General features: G+C 36.4%; 1 protein-coding gene across 1 annotated transcript in view; it reads left to right on the top strand.

Annotated features, from left to right (window-relative positions):
- Positions 1 to 6,951: 6,951 nt before the first annotated feature.
- The window catches only part of LOC105421428 (BolA-like family protein), a 31,720-nt gene continuing 22,497 nt past the window's right edge, over positions 6,952 to 16,174 (top strand). The window contains exon 1 of the mRNA XM_011628818.3: positions 6,952 to 7,220. Within this exon, the coding sequence (XP_011627120.2) occupies positions 7,158 to 7,220 (63 nt within the window). The 5' untranslated portion in view covers positions 6,952 to 7,157. The remainder of the gene's footprint in view (positions 7,221 to 16,174) is intronic.

Here is a 16,174-nt window from a genome sequence, read left to right as displayed (position 1 = left end):
CTGGAAAGAATCGGAGGTGTCGCTTATAGACTTGCCTTACCACCCGAATTGGCAAATGTCCATAATGTCTTTCATGTATCTTCACTACGAAAATATCAGCCCGACCCGTCCCATATCTTAAAATATGAACCTGTACCGATCAGGAAGGACCTATCCTTCATTGAGCAGCCAATTTTGATACTGGATAGAAGGGTGCAAGTGTTGCGTAACAAGGAGATTTCTTTAGTCCGTGTATTATGGCAGTACCATTCAAGAGAAGAGTCGACTTGGGAACGAGAAGACTAAATCAAAGAAAAATACCCCAATCTTTTTCAGTAATCAGGTACACAAATTTAGAGGACTAAATTTCTTTAAGGAGGGAAGAATGTAACAATCCTAAAATTTTTTTTAAAAAAAAAAAAAAAAAAAGGAGAAAATATGCTTTTAAATAGGTGATGTTCTGTTTGAATATGATGGTCCTTGAGGACCATCACTATTTTCAAAAGATTTGCCTTTGCCTTTACTTTTTTTTCTTTTGCCCCCTGCTGCTTGCAGCTGGCAACGTCCTTTAGCGGACGTGGTTTTCGTACGATAAAAGTCTGCTTTTAACGCGACACCTCAGGTATGAGGTAGAGCGTAATAAAACAATATAATAATACGTTATAAGAATTTAAATAGGGGATGTGAGCACTCCCACCCTAAAACAAAATTTTGAGATCTCTCTCTCTGGTCGAAACACAGTGAACTTCTCTCTCGAACCGAATTTTTTTATCGGAAGCTCCCTCTCAAATAATTGTGGATAAGTGACATCGTCTTTCTGAAAAATAGTCTATTTTTAATAAATAGTGATATTTCCGTCTAGGATCTTTATTTTATCAGTTTTGTGTAAGTGACCTCATTGTCTCGAAAAATAATCCATTCTTTTTAAAAATAAAATGAAATAATTATTTCTGCTTATTATCATGAATTTTAGGCGCGATAAATTTTATGCGCACGTGACCTCATTATCTTGAAAAATAATCTTTTTAATAAAAATTGTGATATTTTATCTATGTTAGAAATTTTGAATGCTGTAAATTAGAAAAATAAATTTATTTATTTTTCTTGTCTATTGTTAGAAATAAATGTGATATTTCTGCTTTTAGTAAAATTGTGATATTTCTTTCTACTGTTTTGAATATTTAGACATTGTAAAATTCATGTGCAAATGACTGCCTTATTATTTAAAAATTGACATTTTTGCAATTGATTATAGTATTGTTGTGAAATGTTTATTTGTGAATTGATATTCCATAAATTGTGATAATTCCGTATTCTTGAATTTTTATAAGAGTTTTTTTTTTTTCTATACATATTAAATTGGCAATTATGCTAGAATGCCTTTACAAACTGTTACCTTTCTAAATTTGAGCCCAAAATATTTGATTGGTTATTTTTGAAATATTATAGAGAGTGACTGTTATTAATGGTTTAAGTGAAATTCATATTAATGGTTTCAGTGATATGTTGAGTACATGATATTGCTGCTTTCGAATGTTTAAAGAGATTTAGAAATAATTTAAGTATGCAAGTGGACTCATCCGGTTCGCCGGTGAGGTATAAGTAGACTTATCTGGGACGCCGGTAGGGATTAAGTGGACTCATCCGGTACGCCGGTGAGGTATAAGTGGACCTGCAGGGATTAAGTGGACCTATCTGGGACGTCGATAGGGATTAAGTGGACCCATCAGGACGCTGATGGGATATATAGGTGACCTACTTGGGACGCCAGTAGGGTATTTTGTGAAATCCTTTGAATTATGTACTGCCGTTAAAAGTGTTATAAGCATTTCAATTACTCGGATTATACTTAATTATGCATTTATTGAAAGTGAAACTGTTGATGCATTTCTGTTAATAGATCTCATTTTGGAAAATATTGATATCTTTCACTCATGATTATTTTTAGGATTATGATGATCACTTACTGAGTAGCCAAACTCATCAAACTATGGTAAACATTTTTTTCAGGATAACTACGGATTCATTTTGAGTGCTAGTCAAGATCAACCTTGGAAGAGAATGTTGTTGTGCTAGCTTTCTTTATTTACTATGTAAGACCTCGCCACTGTAAATTTGTCCTATCAATAGATGTATATATGTTTTGTCTGTCACATCTCAGGAATAATAGTGTTGTAAATTCTTGGGGTGTGACATCAAGTTACTCAAAAACTCTCTAAAGTTCCTATGAAATTCTAGTTGTTTATTTTATTTTAATCCATACTAATTATTATTAAATTTAAAATAAATTATTGACTCCATCCCTAATAAAATAAGAAATAACAACTAAAAAACATAATTATTAAATCCTAATAACTTAAAGTATAAGACTTATAAAAATAAGCCTTCAAAATTTTCAAAAAATAATGCTTGATTCCCTTAATTAAAATCCATAAAAAACAACCAAATTTGGACCATCCCATGGATGAATAAATAACTTCTAGTTGAAAAAAACTCGTCATCAAGTTTTAAATATGTCTAAGATGATATCTACATCAAATCCACATCATTCTTTTGCATTCTACTCTTTCGGCTCTCAAAGTATAGATGGTTGTGAAATACCTCAATGGATCAAAACATGAAGATGGAGGAATTAATGCAGATATATCTAACTTAAGCACCATTTCATCATATATGGATTTGTGATTGACATTGTCCTCTACCTAAAGCATATTTTCCGCATGAATTTTCAAATGGAGAGGAAGCTTGATCTTAGTAATGCTATTTTTTATTCTATGTTCCCTTTCTTTTTCTAGTAATTGAAGAGTTAAATAATTGAACTCTTCACTAACCAATTCTAGTAATTTAAGAGTTAGATCATTAAACACTTCACTAATCGGGGCTGCTGGAGGTTGATTAGGAACGTGATAAAAGCACATCTTTAATCATCATTACGTTAATCTCCAAAGCCAGCCTCCATATTCCATTCATGCCAAAACTAAGCGACCTCCTATGTGAGCTCACAACTAAGGGCCAAAGCTTAGCGACCTCCTATGTGAGCTCATCTACTCTTTCAGGTAAGGCCACGAGTTTTTCTACTTTCTCCGTTAGGGTTTGAACTACTTGAATCAACAAACTTAACCCTTTGAGGGGTGCCGCTTTTGAAGCCATCATAACTGCTATGATATCACTTGATGCAGAAAAGGTAGAGAAAGTTGGAAAAATAACAAAGAGTGAGAGTTAAGGATGGAGGGAGTTGGGAAAATGACAAAAAGTGTGAAAATATACTCTCTCTTAGGGTCTGTAAAAAAATCCACCCCAAATATCTCTTTGCAAGATCGCAAAACAAATTATTTGCTCACAAGATTACCGCTCCTTCTATTTAAATACAAGAATTTAAGTAACTCAAAAATCCTAAAAAGCTCCTATGAAATCCTAGCCGTCCATTCTATTTAATCCTAACTACCCATTATTAACTTAAAAATAAATGATTAGACTCTGCCCCAAAGGTTGAACGCACGAAATAAATCACAAACAAATAAATAGGGCAGTGGAGATGCTAGATGATGCTCTCCTACCAGGGGGATATAGAATAGGTTTAGGCTTTGGAAAGAGAGGAGGATATCAACAAGGAAGCTAGGTTGGGGTGCTCAAACTGTTCACTCCTTGTTCGCTCATTGAACTTGCTGTTGGAAGAGGTGGAACGCTACCCCCCTACGCTTTTCTTGTTCCCCGTTCGGGGGGAGCGGATTCATTACGCTGCGCGTTTAGCAACCGAGCGACAAGGTAAATAGCGGGGGGTGGTGTTAAGCAAGGGTTCTTTGCCTCAAGGGCGAGACCCAGCTATTCAATTCAAACATCAAGGCATCCTGGCTATCGGCCGTCCCCTTTCTTCCAACTGTCGAGAAACAACCACTATTATTGGCTAGATAAATATAGGGTGCGGGCTTAATAATTCCCTAAATTAAAATCCATATGAAAGCCCAAATTAGACAATCCCGTGCAGATAAAGGTCTCGAGGTGACCAAAGAGGAAGACAGCGGTCCAATATTTTGCACAAATATGTATGGACCCCTCAATCTTTTGCTTGAACACAACTCAAAAGTCCACTCACTACATCAAATATGATGATTATGCTCTTGAACACAGTGATTTTACTTTTAACTTTAATTTGACTTTTTTCATAAGCAAGTATTTCAGACTTACGAAAGGGGTTGGGATCGTGGTGGTATCATCCCCACACCTAGTCATCACATTGCGGTCTCCATTCCTACCATTAATATCACCCTATTAACATCTTAAAAAATATAACTCCTAAATCTATTGAAAAAAATGGGTAAGGGCTTATCTTCCCCACTACATTACCAAAAAAAGAAAATAAAAGTATTTTAGACTTCAAATGAAATATAAGAAAAGAACCCAGTATAAATGCAAAATGCAAAAAAACTGAAAGAAAAATACAAGAAAAGATTAAAATTAAGATATAAATTAATTTTTAAAAGGGTTAACCTCAAAACAAATTTTAATATCTTAATTGATAAAGAAAAACCATGATTTATAACACTACAAGACACATAAAAACATAACCAAAAGTGAAAAAACGATGATTCTAACACCAAAAAGACCTATGAAAACAAACCACAGGAATATTTGTGTCTAAAAGTAAGGCTACAAGAAAAGCATAAAAATGACTTAATACTAAAAGGGAAAAGTTTATATAGGGCCGAGGCTATAAACAATCAAATTCGAGCCTACCTAAAAAATTTAACTAGAAGATATTGTTTTGATGCTCAAATATCCTCAAATTCATCATCTCGATATCAAGATGTATAGGCATGATAAAAAAATGGATTTGAAGTCTTGGAAATAGTGTATTTTGTAACACTCTTTTGGACCGTCAAATTTCAAGATTTTCAAGTTTTTATAGATCTCTTGATCTACATTATTTTTGAAGCTTTAAACTTTATAAATAAAGATGAAAATATATTTTAAGACTATCAAAAAGATTTCCGATATTAAAACCATATTTCTCGACACTATTTGAAGGTAGGCTCTAATTAGATTGTTTAGAGCCTAGGCTCTAAACAAACCGCACCTATACTAAAAATAGAGCATGTATATATTATGCTTCTCCAACAACATAATTTACTTCTACTCCCTCGATCAGAAGATTACTTGGGAGGATTTTCTCGATCGAAATTTTGGTAGCCACAAGAACTACCATATAATTATCCTCACAAAAAAATTTCAAATTTGAGTTTCCTAATATTTAGATCTCACCATTTAAAAATTGGATGGTCCCTATTCAATCTCGATACAGTATTTTTTTTAGGTGTACATAGAGTACAAATATGATTTATTATTATTATTATTGAGATTAATCTATGGGTAGAAGAGCTTACATCCCCAAATTAGAAGTTCTAAAATTAACTTTAGGGAGGGTTTTATATGAGGGAGTAAATGAGCATTGGGTTTTATCTGAGGGAGTAAATGAGCATTCTACTTCAAAGTGAGACAAATATCTTTCTCGCATAAAAGAGAGCATTCTACTTCAAAGTGAGACAAATATCTTTCTCGCATAAAAGAATCCACAGAAGAAACAAACAAAAGGTAAATAACCATCTATCTTATTAAGCAGTAGCTAAGGAGTGGAAACCAGTCCAAGAATAAATAACTATAATCTGATTAAATTCATCATAGAAGGGGTACGAATTTTCAGCGGTCCGAGTTGAAAGAGACTAGGAATGAAGGACAGGCCTTATATAACGTCACTTACAAGAAGTTGTTAGTATTACCTATTAAAACGGCCCTTAGTATGAGTTCTAATACCGTTATCTAAACTGTGGTCCCGTATCATATTCTCTCTTTCTTTTATGTAAAGAAAAGGTACGATGCGATTCGATCGATGCGAGCCCTCTTAGGCAATCGCCGTTCATTCCATAGATGGGCAATGTTGGGCAATGTTGGAGAGACACTAGAGCCCACCAGATAATGACATCGATTCCCATCTCTTTCCATCGCTCTCCTTACATTGATTAGATGGTAATGACATAATATTTAAGGACTTTTCCACAATTGTAATTTATAGGGTTGTTATATATTTGAAAAGATGCATAAAGAGACAATTTACTTTTGGTACAGAGATGTCTGATCTACTTTTGTCTATGCAATTTCAAATCAGGTGGTTGCAAGAGTGCGGTTGACTAAACTCAAAATTCATTTTAAAAAAAAAATATGAACTTTGAGACATACTCCAAACAATCCAATTTGACATCTAATGAACGGTAATAACTGTGAACTTCTTATTTTTATGGTCTTACTGTCCCTTGGTAGATACCAAAACCACCCAATCACACTTCATTATTTATGCCAAACCAAATACACACTAATTGGTACGTGTGAAAGTTATACACTTAGAGGCCATGATCTTTGAACTTTTCATTTTTATTTTGTCCCAAGGTGAGAAAAGGGTATAAATAACCATGCTAAGGAGGGTCTGACACCCATATGTAACAGTATCAGGCAGTTATTTAAAAAATAGATCAGTGACCAAGATCGACATCACAAAAAGCGATCCGTATCGATGAAGTGGGGGTTCGAATCGCGTTTTACTATGCAAAAAAAAATAGTCAACCGACAAAAAAACACTTGCAAAAATAGTGAACCGGCAAAAAACCGATTCGAGTCGGTCAATCATTGTTTTTACTCTAGTAAAAAGGTGTTTTTACTTTAGCAAAACACCATTTTACTATAGAAAATTGCCGTTTCTCTTCTAAACCCAAATGATACCAAAAGGTGCAACTTCTGTGCCGATAAACATTATAGTGGAATGAAAATATATTGTCATTCTTAATTATGAAATAAAAAGCTCTACAAATGGTAAAAATCGAGTAAATGAGAAAAATTATGAAAACAGACCGTCCATATAATGCTTTACATGATGTACTTAATTTTTCTTTTCATACCCTTATATACCCAGGGCGAGATGATGAATTTGAGGGGTTTTTAGCGTTCAAATAATATTTTCGGTGGATTTTTAAGATGAGCCATATTTGAATAGTAAATGTTAGGACTTAAGGGTCATTAGAGGAATTCAGGGGCTCTTTTCAAAGTTTATTTCCTATAAATTAAAGTTAAAAGATGAAAAACAGAACCGGAGGTTTATTCAGAGAGAACTCGGCTCTGGTCAAGAGGGAGAGATGGGAGTAACAAAGGAAGCGGTTGAAGCTGCCCTAACATCTAAAATGAGCCCCTCTCATCTGGTTAGCTTTTAAGCTTCCATTTTTTTAGTTATTTTACTTCGTGTATATTTTCTTCAGAATATTTTTTTTTTTTGTGTATTTCAAATTTTCATTTTTTTTGCTCAGTCTATATTCTGAAACTCCTATTTAGTTTTTAGTTATTTTACTTCGTGTACATTTTCTTCAGAATATTTTTTTTTGCTTTTTTTTTTAATGTGTATTTCAAATTTTTCTATTTTTTCTCAGTCTATATTCTGAAACTCCTATTTAGTCCCCTGGATTTGTGTATAGAATTGATTATCTTGTTCTATGAATTTCCTTCATCTATCATGAATTCCTGTTATATAATTTCTCTACTTATAAGAAAAATTATAAAAAATGGCCATGTGACTGCAATAGATGTAAACCCCGCCACTTTATTTTTATTTGTATATGTTATAATTTGGGTGATTAAGCTGCGGGATTTAGACTCAATACCTCATGCTGCAAGGCCAGCAGCTTAACCGGCCAAGCTAAAGTTCGGGTCCTATTTGAAAGATTATGAAAACTCTAGTGTGTGTATATATGGTAGACAGAATTATCCTTAAGGGTAAAGAATGAAATGATGCACTACACAATATGACTAAAGAGTAAAGACAGTCTCTCTCTTAACACCCCCCTCAAGCCGAGCATGCATCTTGTGCATTGAGAGCATGTATGTGGACTCACGGTGTCTTGGTCTCGTCGGAGCTTTAGTAAGCATGTCTGCCAGCCGATGGGATGAAGGAACAAAGGCCATGGAAATGGCACAAGATACAATCTTTACTCGAATGAAGTGATAATCAACTTCTATGTGTTTAGTGCGAGCATGAAAGATAGGATTGATGGCTAGTCGCATAGCACTTTGATTATCACAAGCTAGAATAGTTGGCTTAATTGTAGAAACACCAATTTCCTTAAGGAGCATATGTAGCCAAGTAATTTCTGTCGTGACAATACTTATTGCTCTATATTTGAACTTTGTACTGGATTTTGATACTGAGGCATGCTTTTTGCTACTCCAAGAAATTAGACTATTTCCCAAGAAGATACAAAATCCTGTAATGAATGTACAATCATTAGGGAACCCTGCCCAATCAGCATCGGAATATGCTTTGAGGTTAGGTGAACTAGAGGAAATATAGAATAAGTCATCATGTACAGAACCCTTTAAATACCACAAAATCCTTTTTGTGGCTTCCCAATGAGGTTGTTGGGGTGCGTGCATGAACTGACATACTGTATTTACTGCATAAGCAATTTCAGGGCGTGTGAATGTGAGATATCAAAGACTACCAACGACACTTCTGTACAAGGAAGGATTAAATAACAACGTCCCTTCTTCAGTCCTTAACTTCTTATTTACTTCAGCAGGGGTGGAAATAGGCTTACATCCCAACATCCTTGTTTTAGAGAGTAAAACAAGAATATGCTTATGTTAGGACAATGCCTTTTTTTGTCCAATGAATTTCAATACTCAAAAAATATTTTAAGTCTCCAAGATCCTTCATCTCGAAGCTCAATTTCAATTATTTCTTAATATGTTCAATGTGCTTTAATATCATTTCCAGTAACAATGATGTCATCCACATAAATTAGAAAGAGGATAATTCCTGAGGATGGTCTTTTTAAAAATAGAGAGTAGTCAACCTTGCTTCTTTGAAAACCAATACTATAGAGTTGACAAACGAATTTCTCAAACCATGCGCGAGGAGCTTGCTTGAGTCCATAAATCGCCTTTTTTAATTTGCAAACATGATGTGGTTGTAAGGGATCTTCAAATCCTTTGGGTTGTTGCATGTACGCTTCTTCTTTCAAAACACTATGAAGAAATGCATTTTTCACATCAAGTTGATGGGGTTTCTTATTAAACGTAGATGACAGAGCTAAGATGCATCAAATAGCGGGTGCCTTCACAACTGGACTGAAGGTTTCATCATGATCAATACTATATTTATTCTTGACTGAACCCCTTGGCCACTAGTATGGACTTCAACCTTTCAACTGAGCCATCTGATCTGACTTTAACTTTGTACACCCATTTGAGTTCACCACGTTTTTGCCTGGAGGCAGTGGCACTAGTTCCCAGACACAATTCCTTTTAATTGCTAGCCACCCGGTGTCAGAGGCAACTTCTTCATAGCTGGTTGGTTCCTGAATTTGAGAAATTTGTTTTGCAAATGCTTGATGATAGGAAGACAGTCTCTTTGAGGTAAAACTTTCAATAGGGTATTTTGTTCTTATGGGCTTAGAGGTGCTGTCAGGAGAAGGAATATTTACAGAGTAAACCTGGTTGTCTGATAGATGTTTAGGAGGTTGTGTTGAGCGAGAGGAACAACGTGGGGGTATAGGTGAAACTTCTAAGGGTCTTTCAGATAAATCATGTTGCATTGTGGGAAATGCATCTAAGTTTGAAGTTAGAGAGAGGAAAGGTGGTGGTGAAATGTCTGTTGAGGAAATAGGTTGTAGATCGGACCTGTCAGAGTAAGGAGATGACTGATGAGGGTGATGTTGCGGAGATGGTTTATTTGTAACCTCAGAAGAGATAGGCGCTTGCGAGTGTACTTTTTCCTGCAATTGACAAGGCATTGAAGTAGGTATCGACACATTATTTGGCATGCCCAATGGTTTAAAAAACGGATCGGTGACCCGGATCGAGCTTCCAAAAAACCGATCCGGATCGGCGAATCGGCGATTCGGATCGGGAATCGGGTGAATCGGTCAGAATAAAGCTTAAAAAAAATCCGAAAAAATTATTAAAATTCATTATAAATATTGTTTTTTAGGAATTCAATAAGAAATGAGGGTACTCCATTAAGAATTTTCATGTTTTTGAATGAATATGCGAATATTGATATGTCTTTTCCCTGCATGAACCGCCATTCAGCATTTAATTTACATCACACAAAAGGATAAACTTATAATTATCATGGAATAAGTACATCAACATACATGGACTACAATAAAGCATAAAATTAGTAACATATGATCTAAAAATAAAATGATAGACGACGTTATTGTTCTTCTTGGTCACGCTGGTGCCATTGATTGAATTCGTTTAACAATTCATTGATTCGATCTAAAAACGAATCATCGATATTAGCAGGCGTCTGACTATTCCCAAATCCCTGAGTGTTAGTGTTTTGTTGTGTTCCCAATCTAAAATCCCCGAAGATTGTCCATCCTTCATGCTCACCTGCACTGTCGTGCTCATCCCTACACTGTTGCTGTTGGGACTCGATATGTGAATAATATGGTTGGGATAGGGTGGCCTCAGAATCATCATCTCTCTCATTTTCTCTTTGAATAATATGGATTAAAAAAAAAAAAAAACAAATTTTCAAAAAAATCGATCATGGATTAAAAAAAAAAATCACAAATTTTCAAAAAATTCTATCATGGATTACAAAAAAAAATTCGATCATGGATTAAAAAAAAAAAATCACAAATTTTCCAAAAATTCTATCATGGATTACAAAAAAAAATTCGATCATGGATTTAAAAAAAAAAATCACAGATTTTCAAAAAATTCAATCATGGATTACAAAAAATTCGATCATGGATTATATAAAATTCGATCATGGATTACATAAAATTCGATCATGGATTACAAAAAAAAACAAAAAAAAAAAAACAAAAAATTCAATCGTGGATTACAAAAAAAGAAAAAAACAATTCGATCATGGATTACAAAAAATTCAATCATGGATTACAAAAAACTCTATCATGGGTTACAAAAAAAGCAAAAAACAAAAAATTCGATCATGGATTACAAAAAAAAAAACAAACATTTCGATCATGGGTTACAAAAAAAAAACAAACATTTCGATCATGTATTACAAAACATTCGATCATGGATTACAAAAATTTTTATCATGGGTTACAAAAAAAAAAAACAAAACAAAAAATTCGATCATGGATTACAAGCAAAAAAAAAAAACATTACAAAAAAATTGATCATGGAATCGGCGAGTCACTGTATAGAATCGTTCGGTTGTTTTTTTCGCCGATTCGATTCGTCCATGGCGATTCTCGAGTCGAACCGGGCGAGTCCGGTTCGACTCAGCGTTTTTTTAAACACTGGGCATGCCATTACTTGTGTTAGTTGGGGAATACTGGTTCTTAAAGTAGAACCTAATTTCATCAAATGTTATATGTCTTGCAATAAAGAAGCAACTTAACACTTCGTCATAACATCGATAACCTTTAAGTTCTGAGCTATATCCAACAAACTCACACTCATGAGCCTTAGGAGAAAATTTATTTCTTTGAAAAGAATGAGTTTGTGGGAAACATACACAACCACGGACACGAAGAAAAGAGTAATTTTGTTTACTACAAAAAGCTTTTGGATGGGAGATATGAAAGATAACGTAGAGCTTGGCAATCTGTTAATGAGCTACACAACAGTGGAAAAGGCTTTTGGTCAAAGAAATTGTGGTAGGCCGCTTGAATACATCATAGAAGACTGCTCTCAACAATATGACGGTGCTTGCGCTCAGCAACACCATTTTGTGCTGAAGTGCATGGACATAAGTATTGATGATGAATGCTATGCTGACTCAAATATTCTTTAAAACCATGAGAGGTGAATTCACCTCCACCATCATACCTAAAGGATTTGAGTTTGGAAGCAAATTGACGCTCAACATAGGTGTAAAATTTAACAAAATAATTAAACACAACAAATTTTTGCTTCAAGAAATATATCTAAAATTTAACAAAATAATTAAACACAACAAATTTTTGCTTCAAGAAATATATCTAAGTATATCCAGTACAATCATCCACAAAAATAACATAATCTAGAACTTGATAAGGAAGTAACTGGGGTTGCAGCCCAAACACCACTGTGAATTAAATCAAGAGGACTATTAGACTTTATATTAGTTGAGTCAAGTGTAGACTCATAGTGTTTTCCTAACTGACAAGATGATCACAATGAACCAAAAGGTAGGTCATTACCAAAATTAGGTAGAGCTAATTCTGTTCCAAGACGACTGACAGTGGTGAAACTAGGATGACCAAGGCGCTCCTGCCACAAAATAGAAGTTCCTCCTTCAGCTTAGGAGATAATTGTAGCAAGACCATAGAGTTGATCATTTTGAAGCACATACAAGCCTTCTCTCAACACCCCCTCAACAATCACCTTCCCAGTTTGTAGATCCTTTACAACACAACCATGAGGAGTAAACTCAAAACAACACTTAAAATCTTTAGCAAATTGAGATATAGATGTAAGTTGTTTCTTTAGTTTGGGAACGAGTAAAACATTAGGAATATTTAAAGAATCAAAGGTAGTAGAAATAGTCACAGTTCCAATATGCGTTATAGGTAAGTCAGTACCATCTCCAGTGATACCATGCAAGGACCGTGGTAAGGAATCATACCTCAAAGTTGAGAGTTGTCATCTGTCATATGAGCAGTTGCACCAGTGTCCATAACCCAAAAATGATCAGTTTGGGCCATGGCTAATATATTGCTGAAATCATGCACTAGCGCTAGCGCATCATGGGATAATGAAGCATTTTTTATGTCATAGCAGTTTTTAGCAATGTGTTCATGTCGCCCACAAAACTGGCAAGTTACTTGAGGTGGCATACCCATTCTTGGCTGAGGAGGTTGATGGTAATATGGTTTAGATCCAAGAATGCCTTGTTGATTTTGATTGCAACCTCTACCTCCTCTACCACCATAACGGCCACGTCCTCGACCATATCCCCCTCTGTGCCTAGATGATGTGTTCATCAAAGCTTGAGGATTACTTTCAACGACTGTTTAAGATACAAACTGAGCTTCATATGTGAAAAGACAGGATCAAAGCTCTGAAAAGGATGGAAATGGAGGTTTGGTTATCAGGGAGGTCTCAAAAGACTTAAACTATGGACCAAGACCTTTGAGAGTATAGAGAACCATGTCTTAACCAATTGCAACAAGGTGGTCACATATAGTTTTGAACTTGTTCACGTATTCAGTCACTGATTGAGAGCCTTTTTGTGAATTTGATCAAATTTTGTTTTAATTTGGAGAACATTGGCAAATGTTTCCCTTTGATGTGTGTTGTAAAGCGTCTCCCACACTTCTTGAGCTGTCTTTAGTTGCATCACTTCAGTGAGCAAGTCATCAGAGAGAGTAGAAAGTAACCAACTCAATAGTGTTTTATCCTTCATTCGCCATTCCAGAAATTTCCTTTGATGGTTCTGGATTGGTGCCTTGATTTTCTTTTGGTTCTTCAGAAATAAATTCATTCTGTGGCCAACTAGATCTATTAAGGCGACTTTCCAGATTCAAGCCTTCATTACAATTTAAAACTTTGGCCTTCCATTTGAGGTAGTTGTCTGTACTAAATTTAATAGAGATAAAAGATGGGAAGCTTAAGGAGGCCATCGTTAAAAGGAACTACTTCACTTGAAGTTCTGAAAGTAAAGTACTCACTAGAAGGAGAGCATTTATGAGAAATGATAGTGATTACTTCGGTACTATTGTTACCAAAGTTTTTAAAGAAGACAGTAACTACTTCGGTAGGTTGAGTGCCTAACTTTGGTTTGGCTTTACAGAGATTAGTTCGGCACAAGGGTTGCTGAACTTTGATTTCAGTTTCTAGAGACTAGTTCGGCACAAGAGTTGCCGAACTTTAATTTTGCTTACCAGAGACTAGTTTGGTACAAGGGTTGTCGAATTTTGATTTCACTTTCCAAAGACTAGTTCGACACAATAGTTGCCGAACTTTAATTCTGCTTACCAGAGACTAGTTCGGCACAAGGGTTGCCGAACTTTCACTTTTGGGAGAAAAAATGGTAAACTCCGATGATGAGATAAAGAAGAGGTAAAAGAAGGGAAAAACACCCCCAACAATGAGATAAGAAGGTAATTTCTTGATGAGGACAACTGCAAATCTTTTTAAGAAAAGGACAAATATCACGTTTAAGAGAAAGGGAGAGAATAACGAAATTGAAGGAATTGAAGAAGGAAGAAGAAGATGAGCAATAAAGAGAAATGTGATGAGAGAATTAAGAAATGTGATGAGAAGAAGAGACGAAAAATTGGGTAATGAAATTAACACAGGGAGTGAGGTAATGAGTTACGAGAGAGAATAAACAGAAAAAGAGATAACAAGATTATAGAGAGAAAATGTGATGAGATAAGATATGGGACTTAGAGGTTATGCCTCTGTGAAGAGAAAGACGAGGTTGAGGTTGAGGTTGATGCTCTCATACCATGAAAGATGATGAAAACCCTATTGAGAGAGAGAGAGAGAGAGAGAGAGAGAGAGAGAGAGAGAGAGAGTACACCTCAATTCATTCATTCAACACTCTACGGGTTAGTGTATATATATACAATAGACAGAATTACCCTTGAGGGTAAAGAATGAAAGAATGCCCTATACAATCACTGAAGACAATCTTTCTCTCTACACAATTTGTGTTGCTTTTGAAAATTGCTAATTGGTGCCATGAAGTTCAATGTTGATTCCTTTTGTGGAATTGTTATGAGGGAACAGTTTGTTAATGGAGCCATTTTTTGTTTTGAGTATTCATATAACATTATCCCTTTGATTGTATCATGCATATGTTTTACCTGTATCTTCATACGAATGCAGTGAATAAAACAGATAATTTAGGAAATGCTCTATACAATCACCAAAGACAATCTCTCTCTCTCTATACTATTTGTGTTGCTTTTGGAATTGCTAATTGGTGCCATGAAGTTCAATGTTGATTGACTTAGTTCTTGGAAGATTGCCATGAGAGTCTCTTCTCCCGTCTCTCACTCCTCCCCTCTCGCCTCCCATCTTCCTTCTTGCTGGAACGCTATCTACAAGCTCTATCCTAGGACCTCACCGTCCTCCTCCCTTCCCCCCCAGTTACGATCCTCGCTTACCTCCTCCCTTCCCTCTTCCTGTCCCTCCCCTAAGGCTTCCTTCTCCCAGGTTGTAGCCTCCATGAAGCCCACTTGTTCCAATCCCCCTCCCCGGCTTCAAGAGCATATGCAACACTGTTCTGTTTGGTCCCCTTTTCTCCCTTTCTGTATCTCCATTGACCCGGGTGAGATTGTCAAATCTCAGCCTAAACTGCTAGGTTCCTTGGTTGGAAGCTTCCAGCGTACGTGCCATAACATCAGAGGCATTGAAAGGGCAGCACAAAAATACTGGAGGGAACATGATCTCACATGCAATCGCTTTGCTAGTGGCGATATCCTTTTTTCCTTCCTCTCTTCGAGTTGGGGCCAAATCGCTCTTCAAGATTCAAATTCCTTCTCTTTTCATGGAGCTTTGTGTCGTCTTCGGCCTTGGTGGCCATCAGAGGGGTCTTTCAGGAAACAAAGGGTGTGGTTAACTTTCAGCAACATTCCTCTCCAGGCTTGGACACCAGACACTTTTCACCGCCTCGTAGACGCCTGTGGAACCTCTATCTCGACCCACTGGATCTCAGTTGAAACCCTTCCCTTGGGCTTTATTAAAACTCTGGTGGAAGCCCTCGATCCTCTTTGGATTCCCAAAACTCTGTGGCTCGAGGCCAATGACCTTTTTTTCCCTATCTCTACCATCTGGACCCTGGCTTCCCCTCCATCCCCTACTTTCCTTCACCTTACCACCCTCTCCAAACCCAAGGTCACAAAGGAAGCTTCTTGGACCATGGTCTCAAAGAAAGCTCGTCTAAGCAGTAGACGCCGACAGACTCATTTGAGGTTGTTTGTCAATGGTAGCCTCAGAGCCGCCCAGCCTCATCCCTTGGCCACTTCTCCAGCCCAGCCACCTTCGCCGTCCATGCCTGGTCTAAGGCAGGCCTCCTCTGACCCGCCTCTTAGGGAACGGGCCCCAGACTCGCCCCTTAGGGCCCCTTTGCTCACCTCTCGTCGACCCAGTAAAGAGGCCCGTTTGGACCTCCTGCCTCTCTCCTCGGGTACCACTTCTAACCCGGGCCTGTCTTTTTGGAAAAATCCCTTCATTCCTCCTC

The sequence above is a fragment of the Amborella trichopoda genome, chromosome 11 (genome assembly GCF_054954075.1).
Source record: "Amborella trichopoda isolate Santa Cruz 75 chromosome 11, AtrichopodaSantaCruz75HAP2 v2.0, whole genome shotgun sequence".
NCBI classification, from domain to species: domain Eukaryota; kingdom Viridiplantae; phylum Streptophyta; class Magnoliopsida; order Amborellales; family Amborellaceae; genus Amborella; species Amborella trichopoda.
This window is presented reverse-complemented; position numbering and strand designations above follow the sequence as displayed.